This window comes from Marmota marmota, unplaced genomic scaffold, assembly GCF_001458135.2.
Source record: "Marmota marmota marmota unplaced genomic scaffold, marMar, whole genome shotgun sequence".
Classification (NCBI taxonomy): Eukaryota; Metazoa; Chordata; class Mammalia; order Rodentia; family Sciuridae; genus Marmota; species Marmota marmota.
Window position 1 is genome coordinate 33,383,826 of NW_025999900.1, and position 21,025 is coordinate 33,404,850.

Consider the following 21,025-nt stretch of genomic DNA (forward strand, 5'->3'; position numbering starts at 1 on the left):
TTAAAGATGAAGATGCATATCTCAGAGATGAGGAATTTTGCCTAAGTATTTGTTCACTAAGTAAAGGCAAAGATAGGCTCAGATCTAGATCCTCTGATGACAAATGCAGACTTCTTTTCATCATCTATCATCTCTCTGGTTGGGGCAGAGGAGAAGTCACCATTGTGCCTTGGTCCCTAGCTTCTGGATGTTGCTCTTGATTACATAGGCTTGAATGTCTTTATAAATTGGTAATGTGTGATGCCATTAAAATCTGTACTAGTGTTAATTGAGTTCATATTAGAGTTGTTCATTTGATAGTTTTTTCCCTTCCCTATCAAACACTGCACAGCTAGTTAGCTCAGAAGTTAGTTATTTTCTGGAACATACTGATTAAAAAGGGGTTGACATTGAATGGCAGAAGAGCTGATTGAATGGGGCAGAGACTGCATTCACATATGGACCTTGAATCTGACCTGGATTTGTAGGTTATTTTGTGACATACCAAGATGATTAGGGATGCCCGCCCACCACTCACTCCACTCACATGGAGATTTCACCATTATCAGATGCTGGATCTTAACCAAGGTATTCTGGTCTTTTGCTTGTGGGGAGTCTCAAGTCAACCTGTAAAGACTGTTCAGTTACCCAGCAGGACCTCATGCAGCTGCCTGTGGAAATCAGAATAATTCTGGCATTTCTGAGGGCATTTTAATAGAGCACTGATTACAGATTGCAGGCACCTGGTGCTGTTTTTGTATTGAGGCTGAAGAGTGCAGTTCCAAAGACAAGAACTGGCCTTGACACATTCCTATTTTTCTACTGTTGTTTGCCAGACCTGGAATAGGTACTTAAAAACCCTTTTAACAGCTGATTCAGCCCCTGAGTGGTTAGCATGTGCTTTCAGGAGACCACCAGTGCCAGAGTACTCCTTCCTAGGCTGATGATGTATGTGTGACTTTGTCCAGGATGAGTTTTCCTGCCAGTGCTCAGAGCACCAGATGAGCTTCTCTTAATTTGGGTTATCATTGAGGTCTATGGGTTGAGAAGGCCAAAGTTATTTCTGTGCTTCTTAGACTACCCAAGGCTGTTCTACTTGGGCAGACCATCATTTCTTTTGGCCTCAATAGCCATATGAGAAAACATAAGCTGTGAAAATTCAAAGGAAAAGAAGGTGAAAGCCAAAAATGAAGGTTTAGAAATCTAGGGGCTAGATGTATTCCAGTCCAGGGCTTAATTTTGTGCCAATTCTAAGGGGAAAAAAATGAATATGAGAAGAATCCTTACTGTAATTAGTCATGTTTTCTCTTTGTCTTTTCTCCCTGCTCTCCCAATTTACCACCTCTTCTCACTTATACAGACTTCAAACTGTTGTAATATTTTACATTATCATTTCATGCTTGATTAATTTTTACTTGAAAAAAGCATTGTAGTGAAGTGGAGTGCAATGTCTAGTTCCAATATTGGTTCTGCTACTCTTTAGTGGTATGACTTTGGAATTACCCTTGGACTTCAGCTTCTTTATGAGTTAAGTGAGAGACAATCACCAAGATCTCTTGCATGCATTAAATTTTTAGGCTTAAGAATGCCTGTCTGTGCTTTTTCACTGGGTTATAAGCTCTAGTAGGTAGGACCCAAAAAGGTGTTGGAATTGTTTTTTGTTGACTCATTTGTGAAGGTCTTGCTGAGCTCCTTCTCAGTAAAATGGAATGGGTGAAATTCCCTGTGGAGATCCTGTTAACTGTATGAGGCTTGGGGGTACAGCTATGAGGCAATCTGAGGTTGCCAGAAGCACTGGCAGTGAAAGATAGAAGGTACTGAAAGTGTAGGGCAGGGGAGGGGGGACAAAGACGGGTAATACAGTAAAGGAAGTGGAAAGAGGAGTTTCCCTTGAGAACTAGCAGAAACCTTTGAAATAAGTGCCTTTCATATTTAAGCCTTTTTCCGGTTGGGAAAATAGCCTACAGGGTTCATAAAACTGCCTCATGGCAGCCATCCAAGATCTCAGGAGTTGACTCCTGTTGCAAACTTCTGGAATGGAAAGGAGGGTGGTGAGCCTCTGTGATGAGACTTCAGTGGTCTCTGGTCTCATGGAAGCAGAGGTCCACTGTAGAATCTCTCTGCTAATGTATTGTCAACTCTGCACTTTAATTTGTGGAATCAAAACAAGCTCTGTCCTAAAAAGAATGTGTGAACCACTTTGCCAAGTAAACAGCAAGCCATACACACCAGGAGAAACAGATAATGCAGAAAGAATGAGTTCAGATATAGCCCAGTCCATTATCTTTGTAGCTGCTGGGCAAGGATGATAATGGTATCAGGTCCACCAGAAAGCAGGGCTGATCACAGGCAAAATTGTGAGTCAGTTGAGTTTGTGTTGGTTTACCTAAAATGTATTTCCGTCTCATTTCTTTCTTTACCTTTTTCATTTCTTCCATACAAAATAGTAAGGAAGAGCTGAGACTTCTGGTGTCATACTTCCTAGGTTCAAATCTTTACTGTGCCCATCAAAAGCTGTGTGGCTTATTTAACCACTCTCAGCTTTAGTTTCATCATCTGTAAAACAGTTTCTTCTTCTAGGACATAAATGTATTAATCAAGATTTTTGAATATCAGAGTCATATGTCTAAATATATGCCTTTTTAAAATATACTTTTTGTTGTAGATGGACACAATACATTTATTTATTTATTTTTATGTTGTGCTGAGGATTGAATCCAAGGCCTCATGCATGCAAGATGAGGGCTCTACCACTGAGCCCCAGCCCCAGCCCAGCATATGCATCTCTTGTATCACATTGTGAGGTAGTGGATAGATAGGGAAAGGTGCTTTTGGAGGCTGGGAACAAGGCTTTCTGTCACCATTCTGATTATATTACATAGGCATAAATTAAATTCATGAAATTGATCACTGGGGAAAACAATTAAAGTTGGAATTATAGTCCTGGGCTAGATGTTCTATGAGAAGTGCCAGTGAACCCACAGGCAGTTTCAATTGTGAAATTGAGACATTGAGGGACAAAGTCTTTCTTTTTAAACTAACAAGGTAAGGATGAGCAACATGGACCCTGGAAGTATCACATTTCTTCTGAGTTGTGAGAGGCTTCATGGTGTAGTGTCACACTGAAGATGCGTTGATTATACAGAACTCTTTACGGCTCTCCCAAGAAGCTGTGAAATGGTGACATTCTTCAAATCGGGGATTCAGGCCAAGAATGTTGTTTTAAAATTGATGTTAGATTTAGAGAATATTTTAAAAAGTTTCTCTCTGACTTGAAATTTTAGAAAATGCTTGTTTCAATCATAATTTAGATTTTTTAATAGGTTTTGTATACTTAAAAATTGGAGGTTCTCTCTGAAGCCTCATTATCTTTTTAGTGTTATATTCCCGGTCTGCTCCAAAAGCAAACTTGCACCATCAAGAATGCTTAAATTTCACCTGAGATTTGACTCAATAAATATCCACTATGAAAAGTTGACCCTAAACTTGCTGGAGCATTTATTCTTTTATTTTTTCCTTTATTTTTAGTGGTAGATTATAGCTTCTGTTATATGTCAAACCATCTTCTAAGAGAAAACATCAGAACCATTACCTAAGCCTCTGTTTCTCTTAGTATGGGTTCAGTGCTTTTCCCCTCTTCTGTGTTCTCTATGGTGTAAGTAAAACAAGCACACTAATTCAGCAAGTAGCACAACACCTAGCACATAATTGAAGTGTTTGTTTTCATTGAAGTCAATCCTTATGTGGCTTTTGTCTGTATTTGAACATGGCTGAAATCATCTGTTCCCACTGCCTTCTACTAAGTGACGCTTTCAGGCTGATGCACTGTTTTCTTGATTTGCCAGCCAGATGTTGGATACCATAATTACATGAATACCCAGTATAGGTAGGCTGCCAAAAATTTGAGCTCTTTTTGGTATAACTTATTACCCTTTGTTCATTTTTTAAAAATATGGTTAAATTCACTTTATAAGGCCTATCTTGCCTTTTATTTTGCTAAAATCGTGTCACAATTCAGTAAGCGTTTTCCCTCCTCGTCTTTTTGTTGGCACTTTATTTCCATTCTTTGTTGAAGAATGGGTACATGGGTACTGGAGAACCTGCTTATCTGGTCCTTAGAATTTAAACTCATGAGTGTGGAGATTCTAGTATCATAATGAAGGATGCTTATGAAATCTTTATCTCACCTTAAAAAAAAAAAGCCTTTAAATGATATAGCCTATGTGTTATGGTTTGAATTTCAAGTGTCCCTCAAAAGCCATGTATTGAGGGTGTGGCTTCCATCCTGTGGTGCTTCTGGGAAGTGGTGGGACCTTTAAGAGGTGGGGCCTGGTTGGAGGAAGTGGATTATGGGGGTATGCCACTGGAGGAGATTTTGGGACCCTAGTCCCATCCTTCCTTGGTTTTGCTTCCTGTTGACCATTAGGTAAGCAGTTTCTTCTGCTATGTGTTCCCCATCATGGTGTACTGCTTCACTACAGGCCCAAAGGCAACAGCACCAAGAAATATGGACTAAAATCTCATAAACTGAGATGTGATCTAGATAGACATTTCCTCTGAGTTGTTTATCTTGTATTTGTAAAAGCAACAAAAAGCTAACACCTTAAAAAAAAAATCATCCAAATGGCACATCCTGTATGTGTAGCTTTGTTAGTTGTGTTATTTTAAATTTTTTTGGCTTCCTCATATCATTTGTTAAAGTTAGGATGATTGACGAGTTTAAAAAGTACAGCCATATTGCAAATAAACATGTGTAAACCCAGATCTTGTGGTCTGGGTGTATAGAACAGTGTTTGTTCTTTGAATATTAAACCTACAAGAAGAATGTGCTTACTGAACGCATAAACAAGGAAAGAAGAGATGAAAATAGTCTAGGTTTATAATTGAAGCAGACATGAGTCACTGGCTCAGAGAATCCTGTGAACATAATGTCTCCTATACAAGAAGAGTTTGTGTACATAGGGAGAAGAAAGCCAACCATGTTTCATAGTACATAGTAGCCTGATGATAGAAAAGAGGTTCTTCCTTCTCCTCTGTAAAGAATTAATTATGATCACGGCTTTTGTGTATGGTGGTGGTGTTTTTGCATATACACAGGTGTGCAAAAACACTGTGGAAGAAAGTGTAGACTAACACATAGCTGGCAATCTGTTCACCAAGCTGTGGATCATGGCATGGGGCTACAGTTTGCTCAGAGGAAGGGTGCCATTTTCTTCTCACAAAAAATTTCTTCTAGGCCTTGTGATCATTCATAGTAGCATTTGTTCTTCTTTCTCACAACTTTTTGAGGATGGGAATTTCTAACCTTACCTTTGGGGCTCCCCAAACCATGCCTGGACTGGAGTCAGAAAGAAGCTAGAAAATAATGATTATAGGATGTCAATAAAATGTATTATATATAGCTTCTAGGTTTTGGGGGAAAAATTGTATCTCAAAACCAAAATGTTTGAAGGAGTACTCTACTGTGGTTATGGTGGAATAAGGAGTGCAGATTCTCTGACCTCTCGTATCAAAATTGAGAGATAGTCATATTAACGTGGAGGCAAACATTTTTCTAGACATCTGCTTATGCATATAATTGTATAGATAGTTTTACTTTCTATAAAATGAATGATCTCGTTTTCTGTTCTATAACCTCCTTGTTTTCACTCTGTATTATTTCATAGTTTATATTTTTCCAAGTCAGTGTCTACAGTCTTTGGGTGTGGAACAGGGATTTTTCTGGCATGATTTTAGAAGGATATGAACATTCCATCACAACCATGGGCTATCCTATATCCATCTAATGAAGGAGGATGGGTATTTAGGTTACTTATAATGTTTTCTCTTAAAAGTGGATCTGTGATAAGCATGTGTCTATGCAGTACACACGTGTGCTTGTTCACACATTTTTCTGTAATAGTAGTGTTACTGGTTCAACGGGTTTCAACTCAAATTTTAATCTCTGAGAGATGAATTATAACACTTTTTCATAATACTTAGACTAATAGGGGTACTGTTCGTTAAAACATACTGAGAGATTCTAATTTACAGTCTTGAAGCAAACTTTGGAAGGTATATTTAGCAACTATCATGATCCTACATTTGGAATACTTTGTAAATTTATGGGCGCCATGCAACCTTTAGTGATTCATTACTAGGGCTTTTACAGAGTTTCTGCCATGTATACTTATTTATTGAATCTTTAAATTTTTTAATAAATAATTCATGAAATACTAGGGGGGAAATCCCCGAGACAACGGTTCTGAACCTAGTTGAACAATAGAACAAATAGAAGAGGTCATCAGGAAAACAAGTTTCAGGTCCTGGGCCCCTGGTCCCCTAAATTTCTGTGATGAGGATCTGGGCACTGCAGGTGATGTTAATGTGCAATCTTTGTTTAGAGTTCCTCCTCTATGACATGTCTTTGCCTTTCTTCAAATATTTTTCTACAGAATAGAGAATATTTTTAGCTTTTACTTATATCCCTATAACTTTTTTTATTTTCCCTGTTTAGAAGTTTCTGTCTCCTTTAAGAATGTTGTTAAAGAGTGTCTGTGTGCCTTATGAACTGAGTCTTGATTCTGTAAGGCTCATTAAGCCTTAAGCGTAGGTTCTTAATCCACTGTTCTATGCTGTCCCCCATAGCAAGGCCACTTGATAGCCCTTGTGGTTTGTCTTGGACTTGGAGTGATTGTGTCAAATGGTATCACCCCATAACATTATCTGTCTGTTCTAGTGACTTATCGACTCTCCTTTTAATTTCTATTAGTTGAGAGTTCTGGTGGACACACATGGAAAAATTGTCTAGTGGAACTAAAATTCTTATTGTGTAAGTAGCTAACGTTGCCTCAGATTATCTCCTTGATATGAAATATGAAATAGTAAAATTTTCTTTTCATAAAAAGTTGCATATTTTCTTTCTTTTTTTTAACTGGTGGGATTTCTTTTTTATTTTTATTTTTATTTATTTTTTAATTTCTTACATACATGACAATAGTGGAGTGCATTACATTCACAGCACAATTTTTCATAATTCTGTATATAAAGTATGTTCATGCCAAATTATGCCATTATACATGAGCTCTCTTATTTTTTTGCATACAATTCTTAATACACCTTTATACCACAATTTATCATATCTCTGTTTGTATAGAAGGTATATTGACACCAAATTCACGTCTTCATACATGTATTTTGTATAATCATGACCGTCTCCTTCCACCATCCTTGCTATTCCCATTCTCCCTCCCTTTCCCTCCCACCCCTTTTCCCTATCTAGAGGTAATTTTCCTCCCATGTTCTCCCTTCCTACCCCACTTTGAGTCACCCCCCTTATATCAGAGAAAACATTCGGCATTTGTTTTTTGGGGATTGGCTAACTTCACTTAGCATAATCTTCTCTAATGCCATTCATTTCCCTAAAAGTTGCATATTTTCTGATTACCAGGTGATATTTATGGACTTTGGAGCAAAATTAACATTTTTAGGTTTAATGATTGTATGACAACATCTAACTTGTAACACTTAGTATTTATACACCCTATATACTGTGGTGTTTAAGGAAAATAATTTAACATTATTTCGGTTTCAACATTTACAACATTGACCCTTTCCTTGACAAGGTCAAGATCTGAGGCATGGAGAAGAAAAAATTAAATATAATTATGCTTCAATCATATTCATCTTGTAGAATGACATTGGACAATGTAGAGGGTTGATTGCATTGAAGTTGGAGCAAAATGGGAGTCCCTTTAGAGGAGCCATGAAAATCATTCAGGCCCAGGATGGTGAAGACTGCAACTTAGGCAGAAGAAGTTAGAATGAAAAAAACTGGAGTCCAGAAATATTAAATCAAATGCATAGGAGGCTTGGCAATTGAATGGTTGTTATGGGGAACTGAAGGATTTGAGGGAAAAGGAAGAATCATTGTTAGGTATTGGTGGAAATGTTCAGTCTACAGATAGATGCACATCTTTAAAGTCAAGAAGGCAATTAAACTGGAGGCATGACTAGTCTCACAGGTTATTGGTGAGGGGTTGAAGTTACAATTCAAAATCTGTTTTAAAAACAAAGTGGCAATGTAGAGAAATCCAATTTTAGACAGTAATCTTATTTCTCTCATTTCTAAATTGTTTAGGTTCATCTCACTCGTGTTCCCATGCACTAGGGAAGACCAGCTGATTTTCTCCCAAAGTCTTCCAGGATGACATCACCTTGGCTCTGAGCTTCAGAGACACTGACATATGCTCTCAGCATATCAAGTACATCTGCCTCAGAGTTGAATCACATTAACTGCCTCATGAGGCTGATGTGTAAAACCAGGAATTGTGGTTACTCATTTACAGCACAGAGTTTAGCTGGCACACAGTCCATCATACCTGTGTTGGCACAACCAGGGCCAAAACATGATGGAAAGGCTGTATGTTAAACATGGGATTAGAAGAGAGAAGTTAATAATCTTAGATAAAGAGAAGAGTTAGTGATGTTAGATAAATCAAGGATCTGATAGTATTAAGCTGAATGGATGGCACTTCTCTTTCCTCTCAGATGAGAAATATTTAAGGCTCTGCTCCCCTAGAATCCCCTGCATGATAATGAATGCCTTGTCAGTGGTGGTTTTTGGTTGGCTGAAGGTCCCTACTCCTTCCTAGTCTCTTGCCAGTGGAGGACAAATATCAGTTCTACTGAAAACCAACAGTGTTATTATCTGAGTACAAAACCTTACACCTGTATGCCCTGAATTATGCATTTCACCTGTCCTGCCCCTGAGTTTTCTTCAGTTTCTAATACTTGCCTAAATAGTTATTTTATTTTCTGGTTACTTGAGTGGTGGAAAACCATCCCACTACATTAGACATGCACCAGTTAAGTGGGTATGTATTAAATAGATGGCTTAAAGTAAGAAAAGCATGAATGAAGAAGACCTTGAAGAAGATCAGAACTGTGATTAGTTTCTGCAACTACCACTCAAGACAGCCAGTTGCTTTGACTTGCAAATCAATACTAGGTTGGCTTCTTGGATGAAAAAGCTTTGTAATTGTGTCCTATAGAAGCTATGGACCTGGGAAAGAAAAAGCTTCCGTGGGTCATGTAGATTGGAGTAACAAGTGGTCATTGGTGCATGATTGCTTTTGTATTTATCTTGCTTCCTTAAAATGGGACCCTGGTCTTGGACTGGACATTGAATTACCAACAAAGATTTAAGAACTCATTAAAGCTGCTTGGTGAAATGAAGAGAAAAAAGAAATCCTGTGCACTGTCTGCCTGTATTCTCTCATGAATTGATTCTTCATTTTCATTCCTATTTCCACCTTGCTAGTCCAGACCCAAAGTTTCTCTTTAGGGTAATGGATTTTAAATTAGGTGGCAGGATGACTGCATGGAAGAGTATGAATCAGAGAGTTGTTTGAAAGACAGATTTTAAGATTCTGATTTGGTGGTTATGAAAGATGGTGCAGGAGTCTGTGCATTTTAAAAGCCCTCCATGCTGGACTCACAAACACAACCTGATTTGGGATTCTTGTAGAGACACTCTTCAAAGTTATTGACACACAACTACAAGAGTCACCCTTTTACTTTCTTATTCTTTCCCTTCTTATCAATGATACATTACATTCCCAGTGTGACACTGAAAACATACTCAACACGTATGTGCTCTACATAGGCTCATTAGTATCATTGCCCTAACAAAAGCTTTTGATGATTTTTCATAGAATGAATCTGATAATCTACTAGTGAATTTCTTGTTGAAGTCTATAAATTCTTCATTCTCATAACATTTAGTGCACAGCTTGCCATCTAAGAGACCATTTATCATACATAGAGAATTTCATGCCCATGAGTGAGAAAAGTGAGGCTTTAGTGAATAAAGTTGGGTTTCACTTTTATAAATACCTTCTTGTGTGAGTGGTTACATTTGTTCAGTTTATACAAGTTCAGAGGCTCTTTTATTATTCTATTATAGTAGGAAATTTAATAAAAATCACCACAACTAAGCATTTTTTAAAAAATTATTCAGGTACTGGAATCAATGATCTGCACACATTGTTTCATTTTAGTTCTTTAATTCTAGGAAGTAGGTGAAGATATCTTCATGTTGTAGTAAGTAAATTTAGGGTCAGGGATTTTGAGATTTACACAAATCACACAGGTTTTATGTGTTGCAGTTAAAATCTGAACCTGAGTTTGTTGATTTCAAAACTCAGTGAAGTTACTGATTTTTTTCTCTCTCACCCTTTCCCCCCCCTATTTGTTATTGGCCATTGAATATCAGTATGATAAAAACAACAAAAGGTCATTTTCATTTCTCAAAAGTTTTTCCAAAAGAAAAAAAAGGATTTCCTAAGAATTTGGTAAAATTATGCATCTGTTTTCTTATTTTTCTGATGGATTTTTGCACAATAAAGTGATCTTTTTATTTCTTTTTAACTAGTTTTAGAAAAATGCAAACTAAGATGGAAAAGCAAAAGCCATGCCCGTTGGGAGGCACTGGTCAGGGAGTGCCTGATGTGTTGGGGAATGTCTTTCTTCCTTGCTTACAGAATGGTTTGAAGCCACTGCATGAATACTGCTCTCTCTCTCTTTTTAAACATGTCCCTAAATGGTGAGAAGTGAGAGGCCTTGGAGCTAGAGTGTATCTTAAAAAAAAAAAATCCTCATTAAAAAAAATCATAGTTAAAAAATTGTAACCAGTTACAGTGGCACAGCAGCTTGGGAGGCTGAGGCAGGAGGATCTCGAGTTCAAAGCCAGCCTCAGCAACTTGTTGAGGCACCTAGCAACTAAGCCAGACCCTGTCTGTAAATAAAATATTAAATAAATGCTGGGGGTATAGCTCAGTGGTTAGGCATCCCTGGGTTCAATCCTTAGTACCAAAAAGAAAAAAAATGTAATAACCCCCTAAGAACATATAAATCATGGGGGATGTTCTGTTTGCTAACCTGTAGGAAATGACAGTATGTCAGTTTAGTGGTCAGTACATTGTCATTTTCTTGGCCAGCATGAAGAACCTGGTGGTAATGATAAAAATGTTGTGCGCCAAGCACAAGGAGATCTGGGTAGCTCTCTAATGTCTACATCTTTAGGTATGTATTTTTGGTGTTATAAGTTGATATAGTTTCTTGGTGTCATTAGGGAAACATGCTTCATTATGGAATTAAGACTAGGAGAAATTTCTTTAACTAGAGGGACTTTCTGTTTTTAATATATATTTTCCCACCAAGAAGGTATAGGTGTGGACAAGTTACAGGAAGCCGGCTGTGTTGGTAGCATTTGTGAATCTTGTACTGGGAAAAATCCTCTCATCTATTCCTCAGATAAATCATTGGTATTTAAGTGAAACCTTCTATATGGTCAGCAGTCAACTCTTGGAAGACATAGATGGTAGTTTAATTTTTTCTTATATCTTTAATATTAAGCATAAAGTGCATGTAGTAGATGTTTGTTCACTGATTGGCTCAATTTTACAGCTTTCTGATCAACTCTTTGAACTGCTGTTACTATGTATAGCTGTGCTACTGATCCATGTGCAGGATATCTGAGTTCTCAATATAACCTGCATGACAAACCCAAAGGCTCTCTCTGCACCTTTAATTCTGATTTTCTAATTGTCCAAACACATGCTGGGTGGTGAGTGATTAAATAGATCATTTATGGATAGAGTGATGGAATAGAGAACGTTTTCTAAGTTGCTCGAGTAAGAATTAGTGTTCAAATTGACCTTGAATACAATAGACACAAGCAGAATTGAGATCATCAGGGAAGTACAACTACTGGAAAACTAAATATAACTGTGCATGTAAGTTGGGCAGTGGGGGGCAGGGTTATGTGAGTCAGCAACATACTGCTATATTTTCTTAATTATTGGGCGCCCACTGCCAGTTAACCATAAGAGTAGAACATGTGGGAACTGCCTGGTAACATTTCCAAAATACTTTGGGTTAGTCAGATAGTTTTAAAGAATTCTGTGTCCACTTTGGCTGAAGAAAAATGTGGAGAACTTGGCAAGACTCCAGAGCACGGCAACAAGATGCAGAGGAGGGCTGGAAACTAGGGCCTGGTGCATGAGGCTAATAAATAAATTCCTTACTTGGCTTGATCAAAAACAGCTGAAGAGTGATTAAATTAATGATCTTTTGTTGCATATATAATTATTATGTAGAAGATGATATAATTATTTCCACTATAAATGGAATTAGGGAAATAGATTTACATTATTAGAGTTAAAGGAGCTGTAGAAGGGACATAAAGAACTTTTACGGATTGTTGGTTGGTGGAAAGCCTTCTCAACTGGAAATGTGAAATCGCATTCCTTACAGAATGCGTGTAAAGTGGGTGCCTACTGCCAGTTAGAGTGAGATACAATTGGGGTAGAAATCAACTAGCTGCTCAGATCTCATTCCGTGTGGCTCCACTCACATTGTGTTTGACATTTTCAGGGAGTAAAGAGCCATCCTCATTTTGTTTGTATTTTTCCATGGCTAACACATATACAAAGACCTTGCTTTTAATGTTTCTGAAATGCATTTCAAGCAAGTAAGAAGTTAAACTGCATATTGAAAAGTACTCCTGTGAATCAGTGTGGTGCTCATTATTTTATGAGCCCCTACAATATTGTCAATTCCAACTTTTCCTTTTCTTTTCCTTCTTTAGAACATTGACTCCCTTTCCTCCTCACTTGTTCTACGATGAGTGCCAAATCTGCCATCAGCAAGGAAATTTTTGCACCTCTTGATGAAAGGATGCTGGGAGCTGTCCAAGTCAAGAGGAGGACAAAGAAAAAGATTCCTTTTTTGGCAACTGGAGGTCAAGGCGAATATTTAACTTATATCTGCCTGTCAGGTAACGAAAAACAAATATTCGTGTTATTATTACAACTACCATTTTAAACAGTTGATTCTCGGGTTCCAGGAGGGTCATAATCATTTTGTAGATGTCTGCTCTTCCATTCTTCTTTTCTGATTCCTCTGTTGTCACCTTCTGATTCTTATTAACTTGAGGTGCCTCTGTTTTTCTGGTTGCCTTCTGGTGGAAGGGCAGTGAGGTTCAATCTTAATGTATTTCCAGATCATTAGGAGTTTCTGCAGAGGGTCTGGCAGACACATTTGATTGTTCATGCCTTCCTTGGTAGGAAGGCTCTGTCCTCTGCGGATTTTTTTTTTTTTTTCCAGAACAATTCTTAGTATTTGCATAATTGTCATTACTAGCAGCTTGAGTTTCATTGACTTGCGTTTTCTAGACCGTTGCCAATAATTAGTAACAGTTTGTCTTGAGATAAATATTGGCACGTTCTGTAACATGAGAAAGATTTGGTTCACAAATCATTGCTTTGCCTGACAGCCATCACTTGTCAGAAAGAGGCATCTGTTTTATTAAGCTTAGATTTTGTTGGATTATTTTTCTTTCTGTTTGTGATTATGGGAGATCTGTGGGATTTCTTGTGGATTCATACTGAGTTTTCTGAGATAAAATTTGGATAAATTTCCATGGGTGGGTGATACTGATCTGAGCACCAGAGGCATTTGTAATTTTCCTAATATTTATTGTAGAAGAGTAATGGGATAATTAAGCTTACCTTAATTCATTTTTTTTTTAAATTCCTTTCTGTTGTGGTTTGGTAATAAACCTATTTTGGCCCCCTTTTTAATTTTTTTAAAAAACTAAGCCTCAGATTATTTATCAGAATTCATTTCAAGATGGAAGTAACTTTTTATCAGAATATATAAATTTGTAAGACAGGTTAAAATAAGAACACAGCACTTTGGTAAGAACAATTTTTCAGTATTTAGAGCAAAGCTTTTATTTAAATGAATGTGAGGAAATGAACCTTGGAATATCTCCTCAAATAAACAGTAAGCTAATAAAATTTGGTTATTTTAAGAAGATATTTGTATTTCTTTAGTGTGCTAAGCAGTGCCTGACATACAGTAGGGTCTCAATTTGTATATAATGACTAAGTGAAAGAAAGTAGTAGCCCTTCCCAAGACCTTTCTAGTATTTTGTTAATGATTCAAACCTTAAAATACTTTCATATTCTTGAATTTTGATCCTATTGTTTATACCATTAATGTATAGAATACATTCCAGTATATTTTGTTTTATGTGTAATCTGAATGGAACATCAGGGGCCCAGTGCATAATGATTCTAATTTTGTTAAGCTGTATTTGCTCAATATTTCATTGAGATTTCCAGTAGGCAGGTAGTTGAAGGAAAGGTGGGTGGTCCAGGAGCCACTTGAGTTGTATGTAATATATACTTATAAACTGAGAAGAGAATAGCTTTGTTTGGATTTTAGGTGTACGCAATTGTCTGCCTATTTCTGACCATAAAGTCCATGAGCGTGACATGAGGACTATGACAACCTCATCTCAGTGAAATAGCATAACCATTTCTTCTGCCATAGAAGATGATGACCTGGGACTTACTGGATAACTGTGTTTCCCTTACAAATTGCCAAGTCCTTCAGGCTAAAGTCTGAAATGATGTGGATTGCTTATTTGTTGCATTCTAATGGAGGAAAATCTCTTGTTCTGCAAAACTTCATATTTTTCATGGTTTCTGAATTTAGAGAGTATGGATAGATAAAATAGATCAGACCCTGCAGAGAACAGTCTGATGGAATTTGGGGCAGGAAAAGGCCAAGCAACCATGACACCATTATTTGCAGTTTGATTTTTTCCTAATAAATGATGAAGAAGTAACCACCTTTATTTTCCAATTTATGTAAAGCCTAGAGGCATGTCAGTCCTGATAATGTAGTATTACCAGAAAAGGTAATGCTTTAGTTAACTATAAATTAGTCATTCAAATAATTTTAAGTGCTTTTTATGTGCTGAGCATTCTAGGTGCCAAGTGTATAGTTATAAGAAAAATTCATGCAATTAACCTAGTTTGTGGGGGAAAAAGCGGTAGATGTTAATAAGTTACACATTAAAATAAACATAATTATAAACTGTGAAAAAGCCAAAAAGGAAAAATACAAATAAGCATTATGAAGAGAATTTGGCCTAGTTGGAGGAACCAAGAGCTTCTGGAAAATTTTAGTAGGACTTTAATAGTTTTAAAGGGGGCTGTGTGGGTGAGTAGCATTTGAGGCAGAAGAAATGGCAGCTTCATTAGCCAACCAAGCAGGATTCTGCACTTCTTCTCTCCTGTTGAGCCAAGGGATGTAAGTTTACCTCCCTCATACAGGAGGTTGTGAAGTTCCAGCTGAGCTCTGCAAAGACAGTCTCCTTGCTGCTGTTAGTGTGAACGACTTATCTGCCTACGCTTTTTGGGAGTCAGGGCCCTTCAACTCTTGTGGTTTGGTTGATGAAAACCAGCTATTCATTTTGAACAGGCAGACTTTGTCCAATTAGGTCAAGGTCTGTAAATAATGTTTCATGCTGCTTGGAGAATGGTTAAAATTAAGTTAAAGAAAAAGAAAAAGCTGGGGGTGATATAACTTTAAAAGTTTGTCAAAATATGCATGAGTGTGATACATATATATTTCAACAATCTTTTGCTTATATTTCTTTGTGTGAAATTTTTTCCAGTGTCTGGTATAATCTGTAACCTGAGAGAGAGAGAGGATTGTAATCTTAAAATTTACTATTCTCAGAGTGGGTTATGTATCCTCTGGAGATATCCAAAAAGGTGCTGGAGTGGGGGAAATGAGATGATCTATTTGGGTTTTTCAGCTGTAATTCTGTGAAGAGAAAAAATGATCTTTCTAGTTCATTCACACTGCCTTGGGATAGGATTTGAGTATCTCTCAGTGGATTCCCCAATTGACTTCTCAAATAGTCTATCAGTTCTTGTGTACCAAGTTCCCTCTGTGATTAACATTTTTAAAGCATTGGTTTCCAATTTTTCCTTTGAACTAGGATAAAAATTAAAAACACTGACAATACCAAGAGCTGGCAAGCCATATGGAGCAAAGAGCTCTTGTACTGTTGGGAATATAAAAATTTCATAACTACATTAGTAAAAAAAAATTGGCAGTATTTTTTAATAAAGTCAAGTATACACTCCATTCCTAGTTATATACACAAGAGAAATAAAAACTTGTACACAGGTGTTCCTAAGTTTTACTTATAATAACATCAGAAATAAATTTTCATCTATGTGTGATTGATTAAAAAAAATTTTACCTATGTAGTAGAATACTACCTAATAATGAAATAATTACCAGCACATACAGCAATATAGATAAATCTCGACAGCATTATGTTGTCTGCAAGAAACATAATTAGGTTGCTTGAAGACCAGAGTTGAAGTGTTCTTGGTATCTATAGCACCTGGCATATTGCTAGGTATGAATAGAGGCTTAATGGAGGATGCTGTTTGGATTTATGGCTTACCACATACCTGATTATATGCTTTTACTATATACCTGATTATAGTGTAATCTTTATTTTATAACTTAGCACTGTTAATGCATTCAAAGTGTAAAGCAAACACCCACAACAGCCACTTGTCCCCTCCCATGATTATTTGGGTCTATAAAATCAAATTAGAAACATGCTAAGTTAAAAATAGTTTATTATTAGAATAAATTACCTACTGAGCATTTTGTCATTTTGGTTTTCATACCAAAAATTATACATATTCCATGCATGTAATATTAGGGAGGAAATTTAGGTTGTTAATATAAAAACGGTCACTTAGACATTTATGAGGGTTTGAGAAAATTCTTTATAGGTTGCTAGTGGAATGAAGGTAGTCAAATTTAATTGTCAGCAATCAGGCATAAGAAAGAAAATCCTTTTATCTACTTTCTAATTCAGGCTATTTCTCTTCTCAAAAGTTTATAAATATTAGAAGGGAGAGAAGGGAAGAATACAAGACTGATGGAATTTGGCCTTGATAAAAATGGTTTATTCAGTAGTGGTGAGTTGACATCTAAGCATTTTATCCAGGAAAAAAAAAATAAAGAAATTCACTGAAATCAGAGGTTTGTAAAGGTATTAGCAGCAAAGAAGAAATGCAAAACAAGCATAGTAATGACATATATTATTCTTTTTATAGAAGTGGTAAACATTGCTGGAAATATGAACTGTTTTAGAAAATTATATGGAAGAAAATAAGCTTTCATCTTGCATTTGGCACGGTTCTATAACATTTGCAAATATTCATATAAACCTTGAAATAATACTATGAAGTAGATACTATTACTATTCTCACTTTGTAGAGGAGGAAACTGAGCACAAGTGTGAATTCCTCAGATCTAGCGCTGACAATACCAAGAGCTGGCAAGCCACGTGGAGCAATGATCCAATGCCTAAGATCATCAGTTGTAACAAAACAGAAATTTGAACCCATGTAGTCAAGATTCTGGGTCCTGTTCCCTTAGCCACAGTTCCTGCTCTTCCCCTGTAGGCACAGGAGTTCTGTGAGAGAAGACTTCTCAGACCAGAGTCTTTGCTCAGCACCTCACACAGCTATAGCGATAATCAGGTCTGGGTGTGACTTTGGTCTCCTGAAGTTTGAAGCTTTGGTTGCTTTTGATTGGGTGGTGATTAATTTAACCAGGCTATTAAATCTACATATTAGGAGACAGTATTAGTGAATGTATTTGAGGCTTAGAAAACTCATTCCCCAGGGAGAGTCATGGTGTCTTCTGACAATGACCTGCCACACCTGGCCACATATGAACTTTTTTTCTTTAGGGTACCCAGGATTGAATCCATGGGCACTTAACCACTAAGCCACATATCCAGCCCTTTTTTATATTTTATTTAAAGACAGACTTGTTGAGTTGCTTAGGGCCTCACTAAGTTGCTGAGATTGGTTTTTGAACTCTCGATCCTCCTGCCTCAGCCTCCCAAGCTGTTGGGATTGCAGGCTTGCACCACTGTGCCTGTACATATAACTTTCTGTTCAGTTGTGTAGTAGAAAAAGTAAATGACTATTTTTTTTTTTAATTTTCCTTGTTCTAGAACTCTTCCTGTGAAAACTGGTATTAATAATATTTATCTTTTTAAAGCCTTGTGAATAGAAGTCTGACATCAGATAACTAGGCAGTTACCATATATCATCTCATTTCCTCCTCATGGGCCTTGGTGACTGTTTCTGCTTTACAGATGAAATCGCTGAGGCTTCCACTCAGTGAGTTCCCTGCCTGAACAAGGTGGCTGGAGAGCAGCAGAGCTGACCCACACCCAGGCCCCTCTCCCTCCAAAATATATACACTTTTCTTTTCTTTAACTAGGTATTAAACCTCAGGGGACTTTACCACTGAGCCACATTTCCAACCCTTTTAATTTTTTTATTTTGAGACAGGGCCTCACTAAGTTGCTTAGGGCTTCACCAAGTTGCTGAGGCTGGCTTTGAACTTGTGATCCTCCTGTCTCACCTACCCAAATCACTGGGATTACATCACCATGCCTGGTTAGTATACAGGCTTTGTGATATTTTTTCCAGGACAGGGCTAGATCTGAGGAACAGAAAGCTCACTTCCCTAAAGCAATGTGACCATATTTCTTGAGCAGCGAGTGTCCTCATCTGCAAGGATTCCAAGACTGTGCTGTGGGCCACCTCAGCTTTTCTAGTGGTTTAGCACGCCAACTGAGGTTTCTTTTTCCATTCTCTCATGTATGCATTCCAGTGCTAAAACCAGATGGAAACAAGGGAAAGCTCTTGACAGAGACTGGTGCCAAAACATTTCATTTAAAAAGGAGACTCCATCTGTGCGCTGTGCCTCCACACAGCCCGCTGTTCAGAGTAGGAGTCTCAGGGCTGACTCACCGTCTTCCTCTTCATGGGTTCTGACCAACTGCAAAGGCAGAGCCGGTGGTGGTTGGGGAGATATCAGACTTAGGCAGTGCTCCTGCTGGAATGTGGCTGACGAGGTACTAAGCACCTAGCACACATCCTGACAGCCGCTGGCCAAGAGGGTACTTACTGTGTGACACCTACAGGCCATTCTTTGTTTTGGGTGATTTTTTTTTTCCTTCCTGTTTTCTTTTTCTGGGACTGTTGTCCAGGCTGGCCTCAAACTCAGGATCCTCCAGCTGTAGCCCCTTAGTAGCAGGTTTACAGGTGTATGCCACCTTACCCTGCTCTTGAGTTTCTAAGTTAGTGTGATACTGGGAGTTTGAAATCGTCCTCTTGTTTACCAGTGGGTCACAGTCAGAGGCACCTGGGGATATTGAGTCCCTATGCTCCCTGTGTTCTTCCCCTGCTATTGCAGAACACAGATTTAGACATAAGACTGATTTATGGTAAAATACTGACTACTGGGACTGTCAGGACTTTGAGGCTGTTTTCTTATCTTTAAAACAGGAATAGTATCTATATCCCAAGGGTATTTTGAACTGAACTATACACGTCTATAAAATGCCTGATTCACAGAAGGTGCTCAGCTCTATGAGCAATGTTATTATCTTGTCACTAGTGGAACACCCACTGCCACACAAAGGTAATTCATCTGCAGTGGTTTACAAACACACTGATTTATATGTGACAGACACCTGTGACCCATTACCTGTGACACATCATCACACAGAGCCCAGGCTTGGTCTTGTGAGTTTGCTGCCTCCCATTCCATACTTCTTTGCTCTCTCCTTTTCATGTTTACTGCTGCTTCTTACCGTGTCCCATCCCTGACAGTAATCTTGAGGTTCTGCCGATCTCAGTTTCTAATTCAGGCTTCTCTTAATTCTCTTTGCTCCAAAATGTTTTCCCCTCCCAGTATCCTTGCAGGTGTTCAGTTCTGTTGTGGAGAGTTTGAGCCGGAAACTGCTGCCCTGGCCTCCTGAGTATTGCATGTTGCCAGGTATATCGGGCATGGAAGTGCTGAGTTCAGGCCTCTTTATCCAACTTCACGGGGAGTAAGAACTGGCTTAGTCAATCAGATTCCTGTCCCTGAAATGGGAGATGTTATTTTCCTACACCTATCTTTGCTGGATCAAAGGAAACATTAAAACAAAATAAAACAAAACATTCTCTGGGGTCAGTCCAGTGCACAGTTAAGCAAATAGCAGAAGTGGGAGAGGCCGACACAGATGCCTGTGGACCCAGCTTTCAGCCCAGCTCAGGTTCTTGTTTTTGTTTCCCCAACTCTTTCCTGTTACCCTTCCTCCATGTGTGCACGTGACTGTGTGTGTGTGTGTGTACTAGAATATGAGTGACATTTTTATTCCAGTTAGCCATGCGAAACCATATACAGAGTTTTCCAGAAGCAAGTACAAATAACCATGAGTGCAATGAAGTCATCAGGTTTTCCAGGACCCTTAAGAATAGACAGCCATTTGGTTGCTGCTCTGGGTGTGGACGTTCTTGCAGCTTCTCTCATCATCTCTGTCAGCACGTGGCCTGTCTGGGTTTGTCCATCAGCTTCCGTTTCCTGCCTAGATAGTCTGTCTAGAGGTAGGGCCTGTGAGGTAGATACCTCCCAGTCCCCAGGACCCTGAACACAGATCCCCTGAAGAACAGATGCACTGGGAGGGAACAGACATAATCCCACTCTTGTTGGGTCTTTGTGTCCCTATAAGGGGTGAGAAGGCTTGAACCCCAGCTCACTTTCTGGGGAGAGCTCTGGGCTGTGATCTCACTCCTTCACTTTGGATCTACCAGCTGGTACTTGATTTGGCCTTTTAAAAACTTACTGTCATTCACACTGTCCTGCTGCTGGGTGGTCTTCTAATTCCCTTAAAATTCATCAGATTACTGAGCAGGAGATTTTATTCTACCTAATGGTAGCCCAATTAGCAAGAAGAAGATGCAGAGTTCTCTGATGCACTCAGTAAATCTAAAATGAGCAATTTATAAATGCTTCCATTGTGGCCTACAGTAGGAAGCTGTTATCTCAAAATTTTGAAGTACCTAAGTGTTTTTCCTGAAGAAAGAGTTCATATTATAGAGGAATAAATGATCATTTAATGGCATTCAATACATCAAAACTTCCCCAAATGGTCTTTCCTCACAGTCATCGTTTGCAATTCTACATTGCCTTAAGGAGATCTTTCAAAGGAAAAATGGAAATTCCATTTTTTTTGTTTTAGTACTATCCTCTCTGAGAATATTAGTGCTATCTCTCCCACCCGACCTTTTCATACAAATGATTTTTCATCCAATATATGAGG

General features: G+C 38.1%; 1 protein-coding gene across 3 annotated transcripts in view; it reads left to right on the forward strand.

Moving 5' to 3' along the window:
- The window catches only part of Stxbp6 (syntaxin binding protein 6), a 249,728-nt gene that overhangs the window by 63,628 nt on the left and 165,075 nt on the right, over nucleotides 1-21,025 (forward strand). For 2 of the 3 annotated variants that reach the window (XM_048798730.1, XM_048798729.1), the window contains one exon: nucleotides 12,611-12,799. The exons of the other annotated variant lie outside the window; for it this stretch is intronic. In XM_048798730.1, coding sequence (XP_048654687.1) covers nucleotides 12,646-12,799 — 154 coding nt within the window. In that variant the 5' untranslated portion in view covers nucleotides 12,611-12,645. The remainder of the gene's footprint in view (nucleotides 1-12,610; nucleotides 12,800-21,025) is intronic. 3 annotated transcript variants of the gene reach the window in all.